This window comes from Anarhichas minor, unplaced genomic scaffold, assembly GCF_050575085.1.
Source record: "Anarhichas minor isolate MPS153535 unplaced genomic scaffold, ASM5057508v1 ptg000006l, whole genome shotgun sequence".
Classification (NCBI taxonomy): Eukaryota; Metazoa; Chordata; class Actinopteri; order Perciformes; family Anarhichadidae; genus Anarhichas; species Anarhichas minor.
The window spans coordinates 4,374,252-4,392,500 of NW_027466452.1; the positions used below are offsets into that span (position 1 = coordinate 4,374,252).

General features: G+C 43.7%; 1 protein-coding gene across 1 annotated transcript in view; it reads left to right on the forward strand.

Moving 5' to 3' along the window:
- Positions 1-18,249, forward strand: part of astn1 (astrotactin 1) — a 405,541-nt gene that overhangs the window by 186,863 nt on the left and 200,429 nt on the right. The window contains exon 15 of the mRNA XM_076079850.1: positions 758-885. Within this exon, the coding sequence (XP_075935965.1) occupies positions 758-885 (128 nt within the window). The remainder of the gene's footprint in view (positions 1-757; positions 886-18,249) is intronic.

Sequence of the window (18,249 nt, forward strand, 5' to 3'; positions counted from 1 at the left end):
CTTATCAGAATACACATATTTGATTGGCTGAGTAGTATCACGTGATGGGATTTACAACACATGTAATTGGTCGGTGTGTTTCCTGGTCCGCTGATTGAGTGCTGAAAAGGCTAGAAAAGCTGCGCCGGTTATAAAGAAGTGCTCCATCAAAATGTAGTAATTCTCAATTATCTATCGGTTGTAGGTCCAGGGTCTGGATACAATGGCGTCCGGATCCAGACCGCAGTCCGCCTATTAGTTATCCAAAATATAGACTCTTAAAGAAACACCATACACATTCAATGAAATGGGCTGAGAGAGGATAAAAAATGTTTCATTATGTAGACTTTGTTTCTGCATATTTCTAAGTGCATGTTATATGTATATGCTTGAGATGCACACTTTCTCACTGCACAGTTTCTTAAGAACAGATTTACTATGTGAGTCCTGGTACAGTAGGTGGCCTTCAAATTGTCTTGAGCAGAATTTTTTGAGCAAAAAAGATTGTTTTGTCCCTGCTTTATTAACCTCAAATTTAAAAAAAAAGATGACGCTGAAAGAACTTCGCTGGCTGAAGCATATGCTGTAAATGTAGCCCCTTTGTCCCGCCACCCTCACACCCTATTTTAGCTCCCATTCATCATTGTTCCTCCCCGTTTCCTTTTATCCATCCTACTTGCCTCTTTGCGTCTGGTTTTCTCCCCTCCCTATGTCTGGATGACTGAGTAATTCTGTCTCTGAACGGGACCTCCCATTCTCTCCCGTCTCTTCACACCAGGCAGAAGAACTTTGCCCGCGGCATCGAGCAGCAGCTCCCAGATGGCATGGCGGTGGCATCGGTGCCAACGGAGGTCCAGTGCCACGAGGAGCTGTCGGACCCCGTCCCCGACCCAGAGTACCTCACAGGTATGAGACCATATTCCACGGTTCACTCGGCACGCTCGCAGCTGTGCGATAGTGCTTCATCACAGGCCTGTCGGAAATCCTCATTACTCAAAAAAAAAAAGTCAACATCAGCGGGCTTGATAACCAATGTGGAATGCTGTTTGAGTCGCCCGAGGCGTTTGCTTATACATTCTGAGATTTTAGTCATTTATAATGTTCGGGCAGTTTGCCATGGCTAGTGCGAGTGTAGGAAGTAGACTTCATCCATATGGGCCCCAGTGAAGATATCCTACTGGGTTAACAATAACTGAGACCATGACCCGGTTCTGGCTGGGTTCAAATCATTTCCATTCTTACTGGGTGCTGGTGGGGTTTTGTTCTCGCATCTTATGTTTGTGGATCCAAGCGGCCTCGCAGCTTTCTTGATGATTGCTGGATCACCTTGTGGCTGCAGTGTTGTGCAATCCTGTCTCCTACCAAGTTGCAACAAGCAAATGTTTTTCAAGGAATGAACATAACTCGGCCCAGATTACATTTTCTTATCAACCTAAATATGAAATGTTGGGAATTGATGTTCTGACAAGTCACTAAATTACTTTTTGTTTTCCTCCAACATCCACTCCTGCAATACAACATCTGCTTCTAGCAGACAAAGCATGATTTATGGTTCTGTTGAGAGACTCACAGCACTTGTTGAGGGACGGGGGTCTTTGGTTTGATCCTGAAAACAGTGACTTGAAGCCCAAGATGAGACGTGTTACTTCATCCTTATTTAACCTAAACTGCAGTCTTTCACTAACCTTAAACAATATATACATTTCTGGAAGACAGTGTTGTGATCTGGTCTGTTTGGGTCGACTTAAGCGGATCATTATCCTTGAATCTATTTCACATGGTGGAGACTATCTTCCGGTCCTTTTTGGATCTCTTTTTCTTTTTTTATGTATTTGTACACGTTACATTTGGATTGGGTTTTCACTTGTTTGGTTATTCTCCATCGTCATGGGGATGCACTGTTTCTTGGCGTGAGACATAGATGTGTAGTTTGACATTTTAGTTCTTTTCTGGCCTTTAAGTTTCATAGTTCGTTTTGACAGGCGAGTCAGAAGTGGAGAATAATAAAGTGAAACAGTACATTCATGCTCACGATCTGTACTGTATTCAGAGCTTCCACTAGCAGACCCGTACTAGTGACCCACACTGTACTGTGTTAGCATCGTGCTACATCGTCAGATATCCAACAACATGTTGCCAGAAACCAAGCTGTCTTTAAGTATGTGAATTAATGAATGGTAGCAATTGAAAGCAATTTACATATCTGTTCTCTCTCAAATACAAAAAAGGTAAAAATATCAATAATGCATGAATAATACCTATAGCACAGCATGGTTATGACACAAAATATAACACAAAACTGTGGCCTCTAAGCTTCTGCCATCTAGTGTAGTCCTGATGAAATGGACCCGAACTTCTCCACCGTAAAGGGTGATGAGTTGGATGAGACTGTTAAATGTTTTTGTCCAAATTATTTTCTCTATTTTGTAAAATCTTGTAAAAAATGCACAAGATGCGTTTTGTTTGCGTGCATATTCACTGCCAGACCACAGTTACCTGAGGCCCTGCTCTATCTATATATATTATATATATATATACACACACACACACACGCATACACACCCTTTGTTCTGTTCCTGTCAGTGCGACTCACAGGGAGCTCACCATCCAACTCAATAATGAATGTGAAGAGAAAATAGATAGAACATTAGCAAAATCTCTACTGGGAAGTTTGTGTGTTTTTGTGTGTGTGTGTGTCAGGATTCATTAGTGGGGGGGCAGTCAGACGCCATTTTGCTGCTCTCTTCATTACCAGTGCAGCACATGGCAGCAATGTTTGAGCAGCATACAGCCAGAGAAGAATCCTGGCTCTCCATATCTATCAAGCGATTCCAGAAGGCCAACGATTTTTACCCGTCCGTCTGGACGCCTCATTATCCGCAGAGTTTGACCTCACTGTGCTGAGCGAGCCGTTACGGCGCTGGTCGTTACAGCGCTGGCCTCTAAATGTTTGAAATTATGCAGAGCAATCACAGAAAACGAGCGTTTGATTGACGAGTCGGATGGGAATACAAAGAACGGAAACCTCATAAACAACCACTCCATTTTGACCGAAGCCGAGAATAATGCTTCTCTTATTATTTCCCCTCAGTGCTGACAGTTAAGTTGTAGAACATGCGGGACTTTTGTAAAGAGCAGGCTTCTGTAATGGAGGGGAGCTCTGCCTGCATGAGTAATAACCTGTTTTTTTCCCTTTGTGTTCAGAGTGCGGTGGAGAGCACTACAATAGAGAGTGGAATTAATAATTATAATTCAGCATATTTTTCTTTCCTGGAAATGCCTCATTCAGGCAGCCTGCTGGCTAAGCTCAATTCCCCGGCACCTATGTAACTGCCTCTGAATGTGAGACGGGTTTATTGCTTGCTGCTGATGTAACGGGGGGGGGGGGGGGGGGGGGGGGTTCAGTGCCAAATCACACGAGGTGACGGACAGCCGGATGGCAACGAAGCGGCAGTGGTTATTTTGTGACTGCCTTTTCATTGGAAGTTGCGGATATTAAAACCTTTCTAATCTAAATTAAACTTCTGCTGGGTCCATGAGCCACTGCCCCCCCACCCTTTCTCTGTGCACAGCTCAAACCTTTTTTCTATCCCTACATCGCCTCTGGGCTCACAGCGCTCACGGGGTCCAGAACAGAGTTCGACGCAGCGGCACATCAATTTGTTTTTTTTATTAAAGAATAATATCATGAATTTAAATATCTTTTCAAAGCGTCCAGCAGGGTGCCACAGAAAGCGCACAGCGTACTCTGGGGGCTCAGTAGTGCGGTTTCCACTCCGGTTCCCTGACCATAGAAAGTGAAAACAGCAAGTTGTTTAGATTTGAATGAAACTACAGCTCCCATGAATCAAACAGTATTAAATATAGTTATCATATATTCCTTATTTATTATATTCACCCTCATGTCTAAAAATTACAGAACTTTAAATGTTTTGTAAAACAAACAACACAAAAGTGCTGATAATACATAAGTGAAACATTTCCCTTTAGGCTCGTTATTGCTTTTCTAAGTGGTGAAGCAGCAACATTCTTTATTTTGTTTTGATTTCCCTCAACTGCTGTTATTATAAAAACAATACATTAATTCAATTGAGCAGTTGAAACACGTGAAATCTTCCAGGTGCTGAAGTTGGTTTTTTTCCAGTAATCGTGGTAAAAATAAGACAGGAAACAGACTGCTTGACAGAAAAAAAACTAAAAAGAATATAGGTATATACAATATATATATATATATATATATATATATATATATATATATATATTTATATATTTATATATATATATATTTATATATATTTATATATTTATATATATATATATTTATATATTTATATATATAAATATATATATTTATATATATATATATATATATATTTATATATATATATATATATATATATATATATATATATATATATATATATATTTATATATATATATATATATATATATATATTTATATATATTTATATATATATATATATATATATATATATATATTTATATATATATATATATATATATATATTAGTGCTGGGCAACGATTCAAATTTTTAATCGCATGATTTTTTTGCGATTAATCGCATTGTTATGTGCAATGTTCAATAATGAATTCAAAAGTAGTGTATTGCGCACTTTTATTTTAAAAGTACTGCTATATGAACAAAAGGGCAATAACATTTGGTTTGCAAACACTTTAAACACATAATGTTCTTTTTAACAGCAGTATTCTCTGCTCCACTGAAATCACCATCAACCACCTCTCCGGCTATGACCTCACCATCTCCGACCATCTAGCCATCATCATGGAGATCGACATCCCCATCCCAGAACCCAAACTCACGCGCACCATCACTCTCCGAAATATCAAGTCTGTCTGCCCTTCATCCCTGTCAGCCTGTCTCACTGAAAAATTCTCCACACTCTCCCCCTCCCTTAGCCCTTCCCCCTCAGACCTGGTCAACCTCTACAATAACACACTATCCTCCTGCCTTGATCAGCTTGCCCCTCTCAAAACCAGAACTGTCTCATTCACCCACACTGCTCCCTGGTTCACCCCTGAACTCCGCCTCATGAAATCCCGGAAACGCAGACTAGAGCGACTCTCCAAAAAAACCGGCCTCACAGTTCACACCCTGGCGTACAAGGAACACATACAGCAATACAAACTGGCTTTAAACTCTGCTCGCTCCACCTACTACTCTGGCATCATCCGCTCTGGTTCCACCAACCCCAAGGTCCTCTTCTCCACAATAAACAAACTCCTCAAACCTATGGACAATCTCTCCCACTCCTCCACAGCAGAGAAATGCAACTCCTTTCTGACGTTCTACAAAGCTAAAATCGACACCATCTACAACCAACTGGCCACTTCCAGCCCTGCTTTGTCCAACCCTGTATCTGCAAATCCTCCACTAACTGACCGGTCACTCTTCCGATTCTCTCTCATCTCCCCCTCGGATCTCAATAAATCACTCTCTGGCATGAAGACTCCGACCTGTGACCTCGACCCTATCCCTTCCACTTTAGTTATGGCCTGTCTCCCGGCCCTCCGCCCGCACCTCCTCTCTGTCATCAACTCCTCCCTGTCTACTGGCTCCGTCCCTCCCGCCCTCAAACTCGCCTCAGTCACACCCATCCTCAAAAAACCTGGCCTTGACCCCGACATTCACAACAATTACAGACCCATCTCCAATCTCCCTTTTCTGTCTAAAATACTGGAACGCATTGTTGCCCATCAACTGAAAACTCACCTGGACTCAAACCAACTATATGAACCATTTCAATCCGGATTCAGATCTCATCACAGCACAGAAACTGCCCTCATCAAAGTCACCAACGATCTCCTCCTCTCCTCTGATGAACACTCCCTCAACATCCTGATACTGCTCGACCTCAGCGCAGCCTTCGACACCATCAACCACTCCATCCTCCTTTCACGTCTCGAGTCCTCCCTCCACATCACTGGCACAGCCCTCTCCTGGTTTAAATCATACCTCTCCGACCGTGAACAGTTCATCAGCATCAACAAATTCAAGTCTGACACAGCCCCAGTCTCTCAAGGTGTCCCCCAAGGTTCAGTACTCGGTCCCCTCCTCTTCATCCTCTACCTGCTCCCCCTTGGTGACATCATACGCCACCATGGTCTCCAGTACCACTGCTATGCTGACGACACCCAGCTCTACATCTCCACCAAATCCATCACCCCCACCATCCACTCCACCATCACCAACTGCCTCACAGATATAAAAACCTGGATGCAAGCAAACTTCCTCAAACTCAACACCGACAAATCTGAAGTCCTCATCATCGGCCCCAAATCATTAAACAATTCCCACCACGACTTCTCCCTCTGCATCGATGGCATCACTGTTCCTGCCTCCACACATGTCCGTAACCTCGGGGTCATCTTCGATCAAACTCTCTCATATGAACGCCACGTCAATCACATCACAAAAACCGCCTTCTTTCATCTCAAAAACATCGCCCGTCTCCGTCCCTCCCTCTCCTCCGCAGCCGCTGAAACACTCATCCACGCCTTCATCACCTCTCGACTGGACTACTGCAACAGCATCCTGTACGGCTCACCCACCAAAATCATCAATAAACTACAATACATCCAGAACTCAGCTGCCCGTCTGCTCACCCACTCCCGCACCAGAGACCACATCACCCCAGTCCTTCAAAACCTCCACTGGCTCCCCATACAGCAAAGAATCCAGTTCAAGCTCCTCCTCATCACCTACAAAGCCCTCCACAACCTTGCCCCTTCATACCTTTCGGACCTCCTGTACCATCACATTCCCAACCGCAACCTCAGATCTGCTGACGCCAACCTCCTTACCCCCCCTACTCTGTCCAAGCATCGGACCTGGGGGGACAGGGCCTTCTCCGTTGCTGCCCCCTCCCTCTGGAACTCCCTGCCCCAACACCTCAGACATTCTTCGTCACTTGCCACTTTCAAAACTGCACTTAAAACTCACCTATTCAAATCTGCTTTTAACCTCTAAAGTCAGTCATGTATGTTTTCTTTCTTTCTTTTCATGTTTATTTTATTTATTTTTTTTTTTTTTCTTACTGTTATGTCGTATATTTTGTTCTTATTATAAATGCTTCTATTGTTTCTGTTTTTAACATGTAAAGTGTCTTTGAGTGCCTTTTAAAGCGCTATATAAATAAAATGTATTATTATTATTATTACACAGTAGCAGTTCTATCTCTTGCACACTATCTGTGCTCAGTGTGCTGACTGTATGTGAAACGTTCCACTGCTGTGCAACATGAATAAAATGTTTCTGCACGTTTCATCTAAATGTGTGTCTTGTGTCTTCATGACAGTCAGAGCATGTGAATGCAGCTCTACTGTTCATCAATATAATGCTGTAACTCCGAGGCAACTATGGTGACCCAGCGATGTCCAGTAGTCTCCAGTGAGAGCAACAGCTGCTGCACGTTGTAACGCCGTCGCTTTAGTAGTCCTCTCCTTTTCATACAACTCGTGTATTCTTCTTGTGACGGTGCGTCTTGAGGCTCATACGTGACGTCATTCGTTGTGATCCTAAAGGTGCGTTCACACCAACCGCGATGCGAACGCACCTTGAGAACGTTCCTCAGACCGACATCTTCCACAATACTAATCGGCTGCAGTGTGTATCCACTTCTCTGTAGCATTTGTTAGCTTCTCTTGCTTTTGTTTATCTATACTTCTCCCACACGCTGCAGCCAACGTAGTCTCACGAAGACTTCCTCCACCGCTGCCAGTGAGCAACAGGCAGGCAGAGCAGGCAGGTCCACATGGATATCCCTGCTGGCCGACCGTCTGCCGAACAGCAACCCACCAACCCACATCCTGTACTTGAACCAGCGGCGCTTTTCTCTTTGAAGTGCCGCGGAGTTAGCCTGCTAGCTAAACTGAGACAGCTAAACTAAGCTAAGAAAGTGCACACTCAGTCGCCGAAGCCTAAAATAGTCGTAGCGGTCCGTAGTCGGTGCTTAATAAACACCGCTGCCACCAATGTGACCGAGCGTCCTGGGTTTGTGTATGAGGTGCACTTATAAGACAGTAATAAGCGGAGTCGGGAGACCAGACATCTCGTTCAGCCCACGGCTTCTCTCTTTATTTCTGCCCCCCCCCGACTAGAAGCGGGAGTCGCCTTTTCTTCCATATCTTTCAATTTGAACTCTCACTACTCAGACTAAGCCTCTGCTGTAAATTTCGCTTCACGATAGTCACATGCTCTCCCACTGACCAATCACAGCACATGCTGCACCCCACTGCAGAGCTGCTCCGGAAAACTGAGCTGCACGTAATGCTGACGTAGTTGTAGGCCAGCTAGCAGGCTCTGACACATCAAAGAACACGCACAACATGTCAAACTAAAGATATGATTGGTTGAACACTATGACAATCAACAATATCGTCCCCATTCACTTAAACTGCACATGGATGCACTTGAGAGTCTGCAGGCCTGGGCCTCTCTTCTTACCTAGAGACACAGAGGTGAAATCTGATTGGATAAAAGCTCTACTTAAAACAAGCTGCACTGGAAGCAGAGCAACTGAGGAAGACAGTAGCTGTGCAATGAGATAATAAGATAATGGGAAAAATATTTTTATAAATTACAATACATGTAGTGTATTTAAGAAAAATGATTAAATTATAAAATAGATATAACTTTGTGATTCTGTTTAGGCCAGCAGAGAAGGCTTTGAGGGCCCTGACGGCCCACTACTGCTATATATATATATATATATATATATATATATATATACTGTATATTAGTGCTGGGCAAGTTAACGTGTTATTTTCGCATTAACGCATTGATCAATTAACGCCGACAATTATTTTATCGCGCGTTAACGCATTTTTTTAATTTATTATAATTTCTTTCTCTTTTTTTTTTTATTATGAAAGACAAGAGACAATAAATAGACATAACAACAAGAGGATGACAAGAACAGTGGGATAAAAGCCAGCAAACATCCTATAGTCAGTTGTGTGTGTGTGTGTGTGTGTGTGTGTGTGTGTGTGTGTGTGTGTGTGTGTGTGTGTGTGTGTGTGTGTGTGTGTGTGTGTGTGTGTGTGTGTGTGTGTGTGTGTGCGTGCGTGCGTGCGTGTGTGTGTGTTGCCGTAGAGAAAAGATGACTTCCACTTCTGGTCGAGGGGGGGCAGAAATAAAGAGAGAAGCTGCACCAGCTGTTGCTCTTCCTGGAGACTACTGGACATCTCTGCTGTAAAGTCAGCAGACACTCAGATCTCCGTGGTCAACTCAGCAGACACTTACATTTTAGTGCACCTATATGCTGAAATTCACAGTAAACGCATTTAAACGGCACAGATTGGGAGCGAGCGAAGGACTTTGAAAGTTAGCGGAAACATTAATGTGAGACAACATCCGGTTTCTTCAGATGAACATCCGGTTTTCAGAATAAGATGCCAACAAAGTATGAATTATATTCACATTAAGTATAAAACATGCTACCTGCATCTCGTGAACCAAATGTTATTGACCTTTTGTTCACATAGCAGTACTTTTAAAATAACCACGATGCAGAGATAATTAATAATATACCAACATTTCCACATGGCAGTCTTCTTCAGGGTTCCTTTTACCACTTGTGATGACCCCTCCCATCCACTAGGGGTCTGTGTCCTGTTTGCTGCCTACTCTGTCTTTCAGGATGTTGATTGGCAGCTAACGAGCCCCACCTGAGCCTGCTGGAAATGGCCAGCTATCAAGATGCACCACCTGATCATGGCGAGGTGCCTCCCCTCCTCTCCTCTCTGACTCTTGTGTAGAGGACCTGGCTGTTTGTTTGTTTGGTAGTTGGTTCATTAAATAAATGTCTATTTATTACTTTTATCACTCGTCATGTCTCCCTCATGTTACGGCTTTTTGAGCCGGGTTGTGACATATGGGGGCTCGTCCAAACTTGATGAACCAGGTAACACAAGATTTGTGGAGAGATGTTGGCTCTGCTGGATAATTGGCTTGATGAGCGGAGACTGATTTCTGGGTCAGTGGTAGCCTGGTGGGCAGGTGCACCTCGTTTAAGTGAGTGAGATGTGCAATCTGGTTGTTTGGGAGACATGGACGAGTGTGGTGAGTAGGCTGTTTTCCTGTGTTTTGTTTTTTGTTAGCAGCTGTAGTGAACAGTGTTCCTGAGGAGTGTGTTTGTGTCACTGAGCATGTGTTATGCTGGTGGTTTTTGCGGAACAGAGTTTGGGTGGTCCTGTATACATGGTGAGGAAATTGCTGTTCTGTCCCTGTAGGTTGAAGAGCGGATTCCCTTCGGAGTTCGTTGGGGGGTTTCTGTAGTGTGGTGTGAAAGTGGTTAGAGCAGTTGTCTCGGGGGCACGACCGAGGCTGCAGGTGGTTGGCCAGTTCATGGTTTCTTTACCGAGCCTGTGGGTTTTAGTGCGCAAGTACCCACCACAAGTAGCACCTGAAGACTAGGGGGGAAGCTTACTTAGTCTCTGGTTAGGCAGTCAGAGGGACGGAGCTGCAGTGATTGCTGTGTATGGGCTGTTTTTCCTGTTAGTGGGTTAGTTAAATTCTGTACGGATCGAAACTAGTTGCTTGTTTCCTGCTAACTACATGTTTTGTATTCAGGTTTTCGTGATCATGGTCATGGTCTTGAAGTTTCTGGGTAGTTCAAGACTCGGTAATAATAGCATTGCACAGCCTGTTGGGTGTCTGGGTATTGGACCCAGTTACCTTGCAGGTGGAACCTGAAGACTGCTGCTGCACAGTGGCAGTAGGTTTTTAATGGTTCATAGGGTAAGCACGTTGGTAATAAAGGAGGGATGTGGTGAACTGTTTTTTGTGTTTGTGTGGTGACAGGCAAGTTTGTAGCTTGGCCTGATACCTTTCAGGAACATAAGCGCTACAGCTCATGCCTTGATTGGGTGAGTTGTGGTCGGGTTGCCTCTTTGCACGTCTGTCAGAGGAACCTTTAGGAGGCTACAGCTTAGCGCTTATGGTAGTTCTGTTCGGTGTTTTCTGTTAGCTGGTAATTAGGAAAATTCCAGTTCTGGGTGTTCACCACTCGTTCATGCAGCTCATTGCATGAACTGGCCCTCCCAGGAAACCCTGCTTCCCATCATGTGCGGTACCATATCTCTGTGTAATCTCGCTGGCCTTCTTTGCTTCTCTGCTCTCACTCTTAGATGCTTAGTCACATGTTGGAGTTGCTGGGTTGCAGAGTGGAGATTGATTGGTGGGCTGGGGAGATGCACTCACAACCGGTAGTATGAAACCTGTAAATATGAAATCTGTATGTAGTTTGTCGGTATTCCTGGTGGGTTTTTATGGAGGGGGTGTGAGGACCCCTCCCATCCACTAGGGGTCTGTATCCTGTTTGCTGCCTACTCAGTCTTTCAGGATGTTGATTGGCAGCTAACGAGCCCCACCTGAGCCTGCTGGAAATGGCCAGCATCAAGATGCACCACCTGATCATGGCGAGGGGCCTCTCCTCTCTGACTCTTGTGTAGAGGATCTGGCTGGCTGGCTGTTTGTTGGTTTGTTTGTTTAGTAGTTGGTTCATTAAATAAATGTCTATTTATTACTCGTCTTGTCTCCCTCATGTTACGACTTTTTGAGCCAGGTCGTGACACACTTTACACAGCGGAATAATATAATATATCTGAGTACGTTCTCTATAGGGTTTAATCACCTGAAAATAAGAATCCTCGTGTTTTTGTTACCTCAGAATGAGCCATTTATACCTACAAATGAAACGGGTCCTCTTCACAGAGCTGGCTGCCATGTTTCTACAGTAGCCCAGAGTGGACAAACCAAACACTGGCACTAGATGGGGCCCTTAGTGTTTTTCTGTTGGCATCAGTAGTTCTCCTACAGGCTTGGCAGAAGGGAGAAGTTTCAGTTAGTTGCGATGTTCAACCTCACCGCTAGTTGCTGCCAAATCCTCCACACTGGCCCTTTTGAGTGATAAACACAGGAGAAAATAGCTATTCAGATCCAAAGAGTCAACCGTGTTTTAGTTTATTTCTAACCTGCCATCTCAGGGCTTCCGTATGTGTCGCTTTCCATGAACAATCTGAAATTCTGCTTGAATGATCATCTGGCAACACTTTTCCATAATGCTATCAGTTGGAGACTTTTGAAGAGCTCCGGTTGCAGCAAAATAATGAATTTAGATCCAGTGTGTCGACACCTTCCTGAGGCAAATAAAAGCTCCAATTTCTGACATTAGCTCCGTAACAGCGTGATGGGAGGAAAGGAGGGACTTTCCGCGAGCTCTTTCATATTTGAGATGTTTCTCAATAAAGTGACAATGTCCCACCGCCTTGTCAGAAATGATGTAAGCATCATATAAATGCCTCATGAAAGCTGACAGGCATTCACTCAGCGCTCGCTGCTTCAGGCATTTCAAGTGTGTTCCGTAGTGGAGTTCATGTTCTGACCGTAGACCGTGGGGTAAACTAAATAACAGAAACGACGTATAATAAAATGCAGTCAAGTACAATGGCATCACATTCCTTTTATTATCTGCTTAGTGTCCTTCAGTCTGTGTTGAGTCATTTTATCATGAGGAACTTTGCAGGTGCACTTTTATTCTCTTTGGCACATGAATATTTTTTTAAACATTTCCCTTTTCCACTCCAATTGTTTTCAGTGTGATTGCAGCAGCAGTGTGTCCTGTTTGTTGCTCTGTGCTGCATTAAAAAGGTGTTTATGAAATCACGATGGAGATCTTTTTCATAGCCGACACATACAAATAGTTATGACTCACGTGTGTGCCTGTTACGATTCACAGGGGGAGAGATATTCAATTTATGGTCAATAAATCAGTTACAAAGGAACCCTCGCAACTGAGTCACATTATTTGTTCCCAAAAGTCTCTAAAATAAGCATGTGTGTATATATAGATAATTTTGTCATCTCCGTGTGTGTAAAACAGTGCTAAAAGAAGAAGATTTGTATTCATGAAGTAGACCGATACAAAAAATAAAATCAGTCATGGTTTTAGAAGAATAAGGCCAGGTTTAAGATCCGTTATTCCCTCCCCCCCCCTACCATGTGAATAGATAGAATAACACATGGTTTTGCATTATGCTGAGAAGCAAACGAGCCAATTATAGCAGAGCATCGTCCAGCTGCGACCAGGGTCTGACGACCACCCGGCTCTGCTCCAAAGACTCTCGTGCAGTGTTATAATATTTCCTTCATCTTCAGGCTGCTTCAGTGGATTTAGTGAGTCATGGTTAAAGTTGTGTAATAGAGATACTTGTTAACTGGAGAGGTTGGAAGCAGAAATGCCTTTCTAAAACATTACGTTTCTACGTCAAAAACTGTGGAGCTAACATTAGCAGAGAACTTTTGCACATCATTACCTAGCATTAGCACTTCTATGCTACGCTAGCTACTGAAGGTCTACTGAATGTCTGCACTTTTTAAAGAATTGAGACCTACCAGTGGTTACAGGAACACTGTTGTTCCTTAATATCATTGTCTTCTGTCTGGATCTCCAGGTGATGTGGTGGTTCACTTCCGACTTTTAGTACAGCCAATAGCTACTTTCCTTACTGAGGAGTTGGCAACACTGGCCGCGGGGCAACAACTCGTGGGTGGCGGGGGTAGAGGCGAGGCAACACAGTATGATCGAAAAGGCCCAGACTAGAGGTTTGAACGCAGGCGACCAAAGACGCTCGTGTGCCTCGGAGGGTTGGATTCCCCCCCCCCCCCTCGGCTATAGACAAGACTTTTTACTAGTTTCTTCGTGGAGAAAAAGGTACCCAAAAAAAAGCTGGTGACTACAGACTACAGGCCGGCATGCAGGCTTCATTGCGCAATGCAAAGTTGACCCAGGTTTCCCAAAATATGGTGATTAGTACTAATGTAATAGGATTCATTTAAACATGTGAAAGAGTTGATTTTTTTTATTCTACATAACTGATAATTTGTATAAACATGGGACAGAGTTCATGATTTGTTCAAAAATGTTACGAAGGTAGTGGTTAGTACAAACGAGTCATGATGTGAAGATATGACAGTTCATGATTTCCTAATTCTTTTTAGAAATGATAATTTTTACAAAAATATAACGGGTGCGATTTTGAACAAAATACACAATCATTGTTAATAATTATTGTGAGGAATAATTAACATTGACGTGATCAGTCTCTTCACATATATTATTATTGTTAAAAGGTGATCTGTGCAACTTTGTTATTCATGAAGTTTGTATCAAACAAGTAGCCCTTCATACTGCTCAGTACCCTTGAAGTAGCTCTCAGTTTCAAAAAGGTTGGTGACCCCTGTTGTAAACTCTTTTGTCTGCTTCGCTCTGACAGCTTGACCGAGCAGAAGTTATGGACGGGTCAGGGTTTTTTAGAACCTGCACCCAGCCAACCCGTTTTGAGAAACCGACCTGCAAACCACCAGCATTGTGCATTATAGTTGCACAATTGTCAGGATGAGCGCTCTTCAAGGGGCTGATGGTGCTGCTGCGAGCGGCTGGAAGCTGTCAGAGTGTTCTCTTTCTCCCCCGCCCACAGTAGTGGGAAGATATCGCCTGAATAGACAAAGAATTCTAACAAAACAGTAACCTTATGTGTATGTCTATGCTGACAATTTTAGCCTAAAGTTTGGCTGCACTGTGTAGAGTCCACAGTTCCAGGATTTAACTTTGCCCAGCTGAGCTGAAAGAGGATGAGCTCACCGGATGTGCTGGTTGCCGGCTGCACAGCACCGCTCTAGCCAGCATGTGTGCCGCGTAGGCCCACATTTCAACTGAGTAGTGTGCTGTTTTATGTTCCAAAATGCAAATGCTATTTTTATTGGTGTTAGTTTGTAATGTGTCCTGCAGGTTTATGTTGGTAACTGTGTTTTGTTTGTGCTGGTTTATGTTCTCACCAATAGTGAGGTAGCTGTTACATGTCTTAAGACCAGCTGCATTTGGATTTGGCATCACACACTTTGGCCCTCCCACTTTTCAAGTAAATATGTTAGGCTGAAATGTGCACACTACTGTAGACACTGGTTTAATTTACCTTTTTCTTTGTAGTTCTTTAGTCCGACCAACTGAACTGGGATGGATCAAGTTGCTGTTACAAGCGTTAAGTACAGAAACTTTTTGAAAGCCAGCTGGCAAAGTGAGCTATTGGTACTGATATCAACCCCCCCCCCCCCCCCTACGTGGATCCATTATGATCATTATGCTCTACAGGGCGGTGACGATCTCACTTATTGGCCCTTTAAAACAGATGGCCCGTCACACTCTGATTGAATTTATTCTCATAAACAGTTGCCATCTCTCCGCCGTGCGACGGCGAGTTGTGTGAAGTCGGAGGATAAAACTTGTCTCGGCTTAGAAATCTTGGCCAGGGAAAGCAGTGGCACCATCCACATGAAGTCACCTGGGGCATCTTCTCACCTTACTGCACCTGTTCTCTTGGCCTCCACGTCTCCACCGAGCACACACACACACGTATGCAACCGTCCAACTTGTGCTCTCCCGCCTCAGCCCGCTGGCTCGCCGCCCACCTCCACTCGTCTGCTGGCAGGCCGTCAGCATTATCGCTGCGCCTGCAGTTAATCGCGAGGCTCGGGTAATTGTCCGTTGGGTAGACAGACGTGCCGAGGCGGTGGATGGCGGCAAGACCAACGTCTGTCGAGCCTCCGTCCCTTGCTGATCGGGCCAGGTTCGGTTGCCGCGGTCAGTGTATTTGTCACAATGTCAGCACTCCTTGTTTCACGGACCCTCTCCTGGCCCTCGCAAAAGGGGTGAAATCATTCATCTTCCTATTCATCCTCGGGCTCGGAAGCCATTCATCACGGAGGGGCCGGAGACCTCCATCAATTATTCCGCCAGGAGAGAGAGTAAGGAAAGGGAAGCTTTTGAAAGGCAAATACATCTTGATTTAATTGGAAAGCAAGTATATGCTCAAGGGCTGCTAAGCAGATTTCCCCTAAGATGGAGCCTGAGAGATAACGGAGCGAACGAGGGAAGACAAAAGGACTAAAAAAAGAGAGAGAGATGGTAGGGAGTAGGAAAGACAGAGAGGAAAGACGATGGATGGAAAACCGAGAGCAAAGAACAAAAGAAGAGGTCCCAACAAGCAAATGAATGACGGGCACACACACACACACATGTGGTCAGATTATTAATGAACACACACATTAATGTCTGTGATTTATATATAAATGACTCTCTCCACAGAAAGATATATTTTTCAATTCACACTAAAAAAGTTGTATTTAAACGTAAAGAAATGAGTAAATATGAAGAACTAAGATTGACAAATATACTTCGACAAAAAAAGCATCTTTCTGTGTGCATTCATTGATATTGAGACTGATCTGATCTCAACCCAACATCCCATCTGTGTCTGTCAATGGTCCGTTCATCCACATGGCCGCATGTTCAGAAAGATGTAACGCAGCAGAACGCCAAAGGGGAAAAGGTCGACCCTGACAGTCACGCGGCTCTGTGGCCGTTTCCCCCGTCGTACGCCGTCAGAGCCTCGGATTACTCTGAGTTTGAGGAAACGGCCGACACGAGAGCTCAGGTGCTCAGAAGAGAAGTTTCAAAAGAGACAGACAGATGTGAAGACTGCTGCTCTGGATATTATTTTGGGAGGACATTTATTCAATGCGTTGTGGCTCAAGGTGTGACACTGACTTCAAGTTAGAATTACTTCATGTGCAAAGCTGGCAGCTGCCATCGGGCCCCGACCCTCAGGGGCCTCAGAGGTCCCAGGTTCTCTTTTTAGAACTTTCTGTTGACTGGTACATCGCTAAATTAGTACATAAAGGTGTCTACTGCAGTTTTACTTATTGTTTAGACACCAGTATTATCAATGCACTAGACGCATCAGATAAAATAATTAAAAAAATAAGAATAATAAACAATGAAATAAGAAGAAAACAACAAAGCTAAAATATGAATGTTCTTGGCCGATTCGCATTTTTTAAGTTTGACCTGCCGATTTCCTTTTCAAGAACTATAATTGAACACAAGGCTCCACGGTCCCGGAAATGTGATTTTGATCAGGAAATAAATATTATATTTTTATTTAAAAACTGGCTTTGGTTAAAAATAAATATCCCACTAGCTATTATTGTATGTTTCACAAACAGTAACGCTGTATTTTTGAATTTCTATTTCATTTCTTATGATGAAACCGTTCTGCACGGTAACTTTAAGCTTTTCATCAACAAAGTAATTCCAATTCTTCTTCGACTCCACCGGCAGTACATCCTTTACTTTTATTACGTCCTGGAACCGTTCAGCACTATCATTCTGTTTTTACAAGTTTTATCCAATTTCTGGAACATCATGTTATATTTTTATATAGCATGTAGAACCCCACGGAAGATTGCATGTCAATAAGAGCAGCTCATATTTAAAAAAAAAAAAAGAAAACACCAGACAAGATTCACTTCCTTGAAGTAGAGCTCGTTTCTCACTGACGAGATGTTTTCTCGCGCTGCTGCTGATTACATCACAGGAGCATCTCGCCACTGCACATCTTCTTTATTCCTGTGATTCACAGTGCTTGGTGTGTGTGTGTGTGTGTGTGTGTGTGTGTGTGTGTGTGTGTGTGTGTGTGGGGGGGGGGGGGGGGGGAAGCGAGGCCTCACAAAACTTTTAAGATTTTCATCATGCATCCTCCATGAAATGTGAAAATCTTGCCAAGAAAGTTTTTTAATTCATTTTGTGATCACTTTTCACACCGCGTTTGAGGGTTTATATATAAATATATATATATATAAATACACTTGAGCTGAAATGTATGAAATCACTGTTGGATGAACCTTTTCTATTAAAATTTGACTTGACATTTATGCTGAAAGGTTAAGACACAAAGTTTAAATGCCAATTGTTCCAAACTGGGCTCCTATCTATTAATAATACATGCTTATTGGTCCGGATTGCAGTTTTGGACTAATGAATATCAATGCGATCAGTGCACTTTCATATTTACCTTGATTGGATTTGGATTGATCACACAGCCGTCTAGAAGAGACTCTGTTAGTTCCTCTCCACTTCAGGCGGAGCAGGGCCAAGCTGTCCTCATCAAGGTGACCCCTTGTGTTAGCGTGTTCCCCTGGTCTCGTCACACTCTACCCCGGCCTCCCCTTCGGGTTCTGCCCCACGGCCTCTCCGGTACACTCCCCCTGCACTGCGAGCCTTAAGATATGTCAGTGCTGGGATGGCACATAATCTATATTTCATAAGGCCTTGATATAATTGGTGGCAGCGAGGGAAGGTCACATCGTCAGGGGGCCCTCGTCTCTCTCC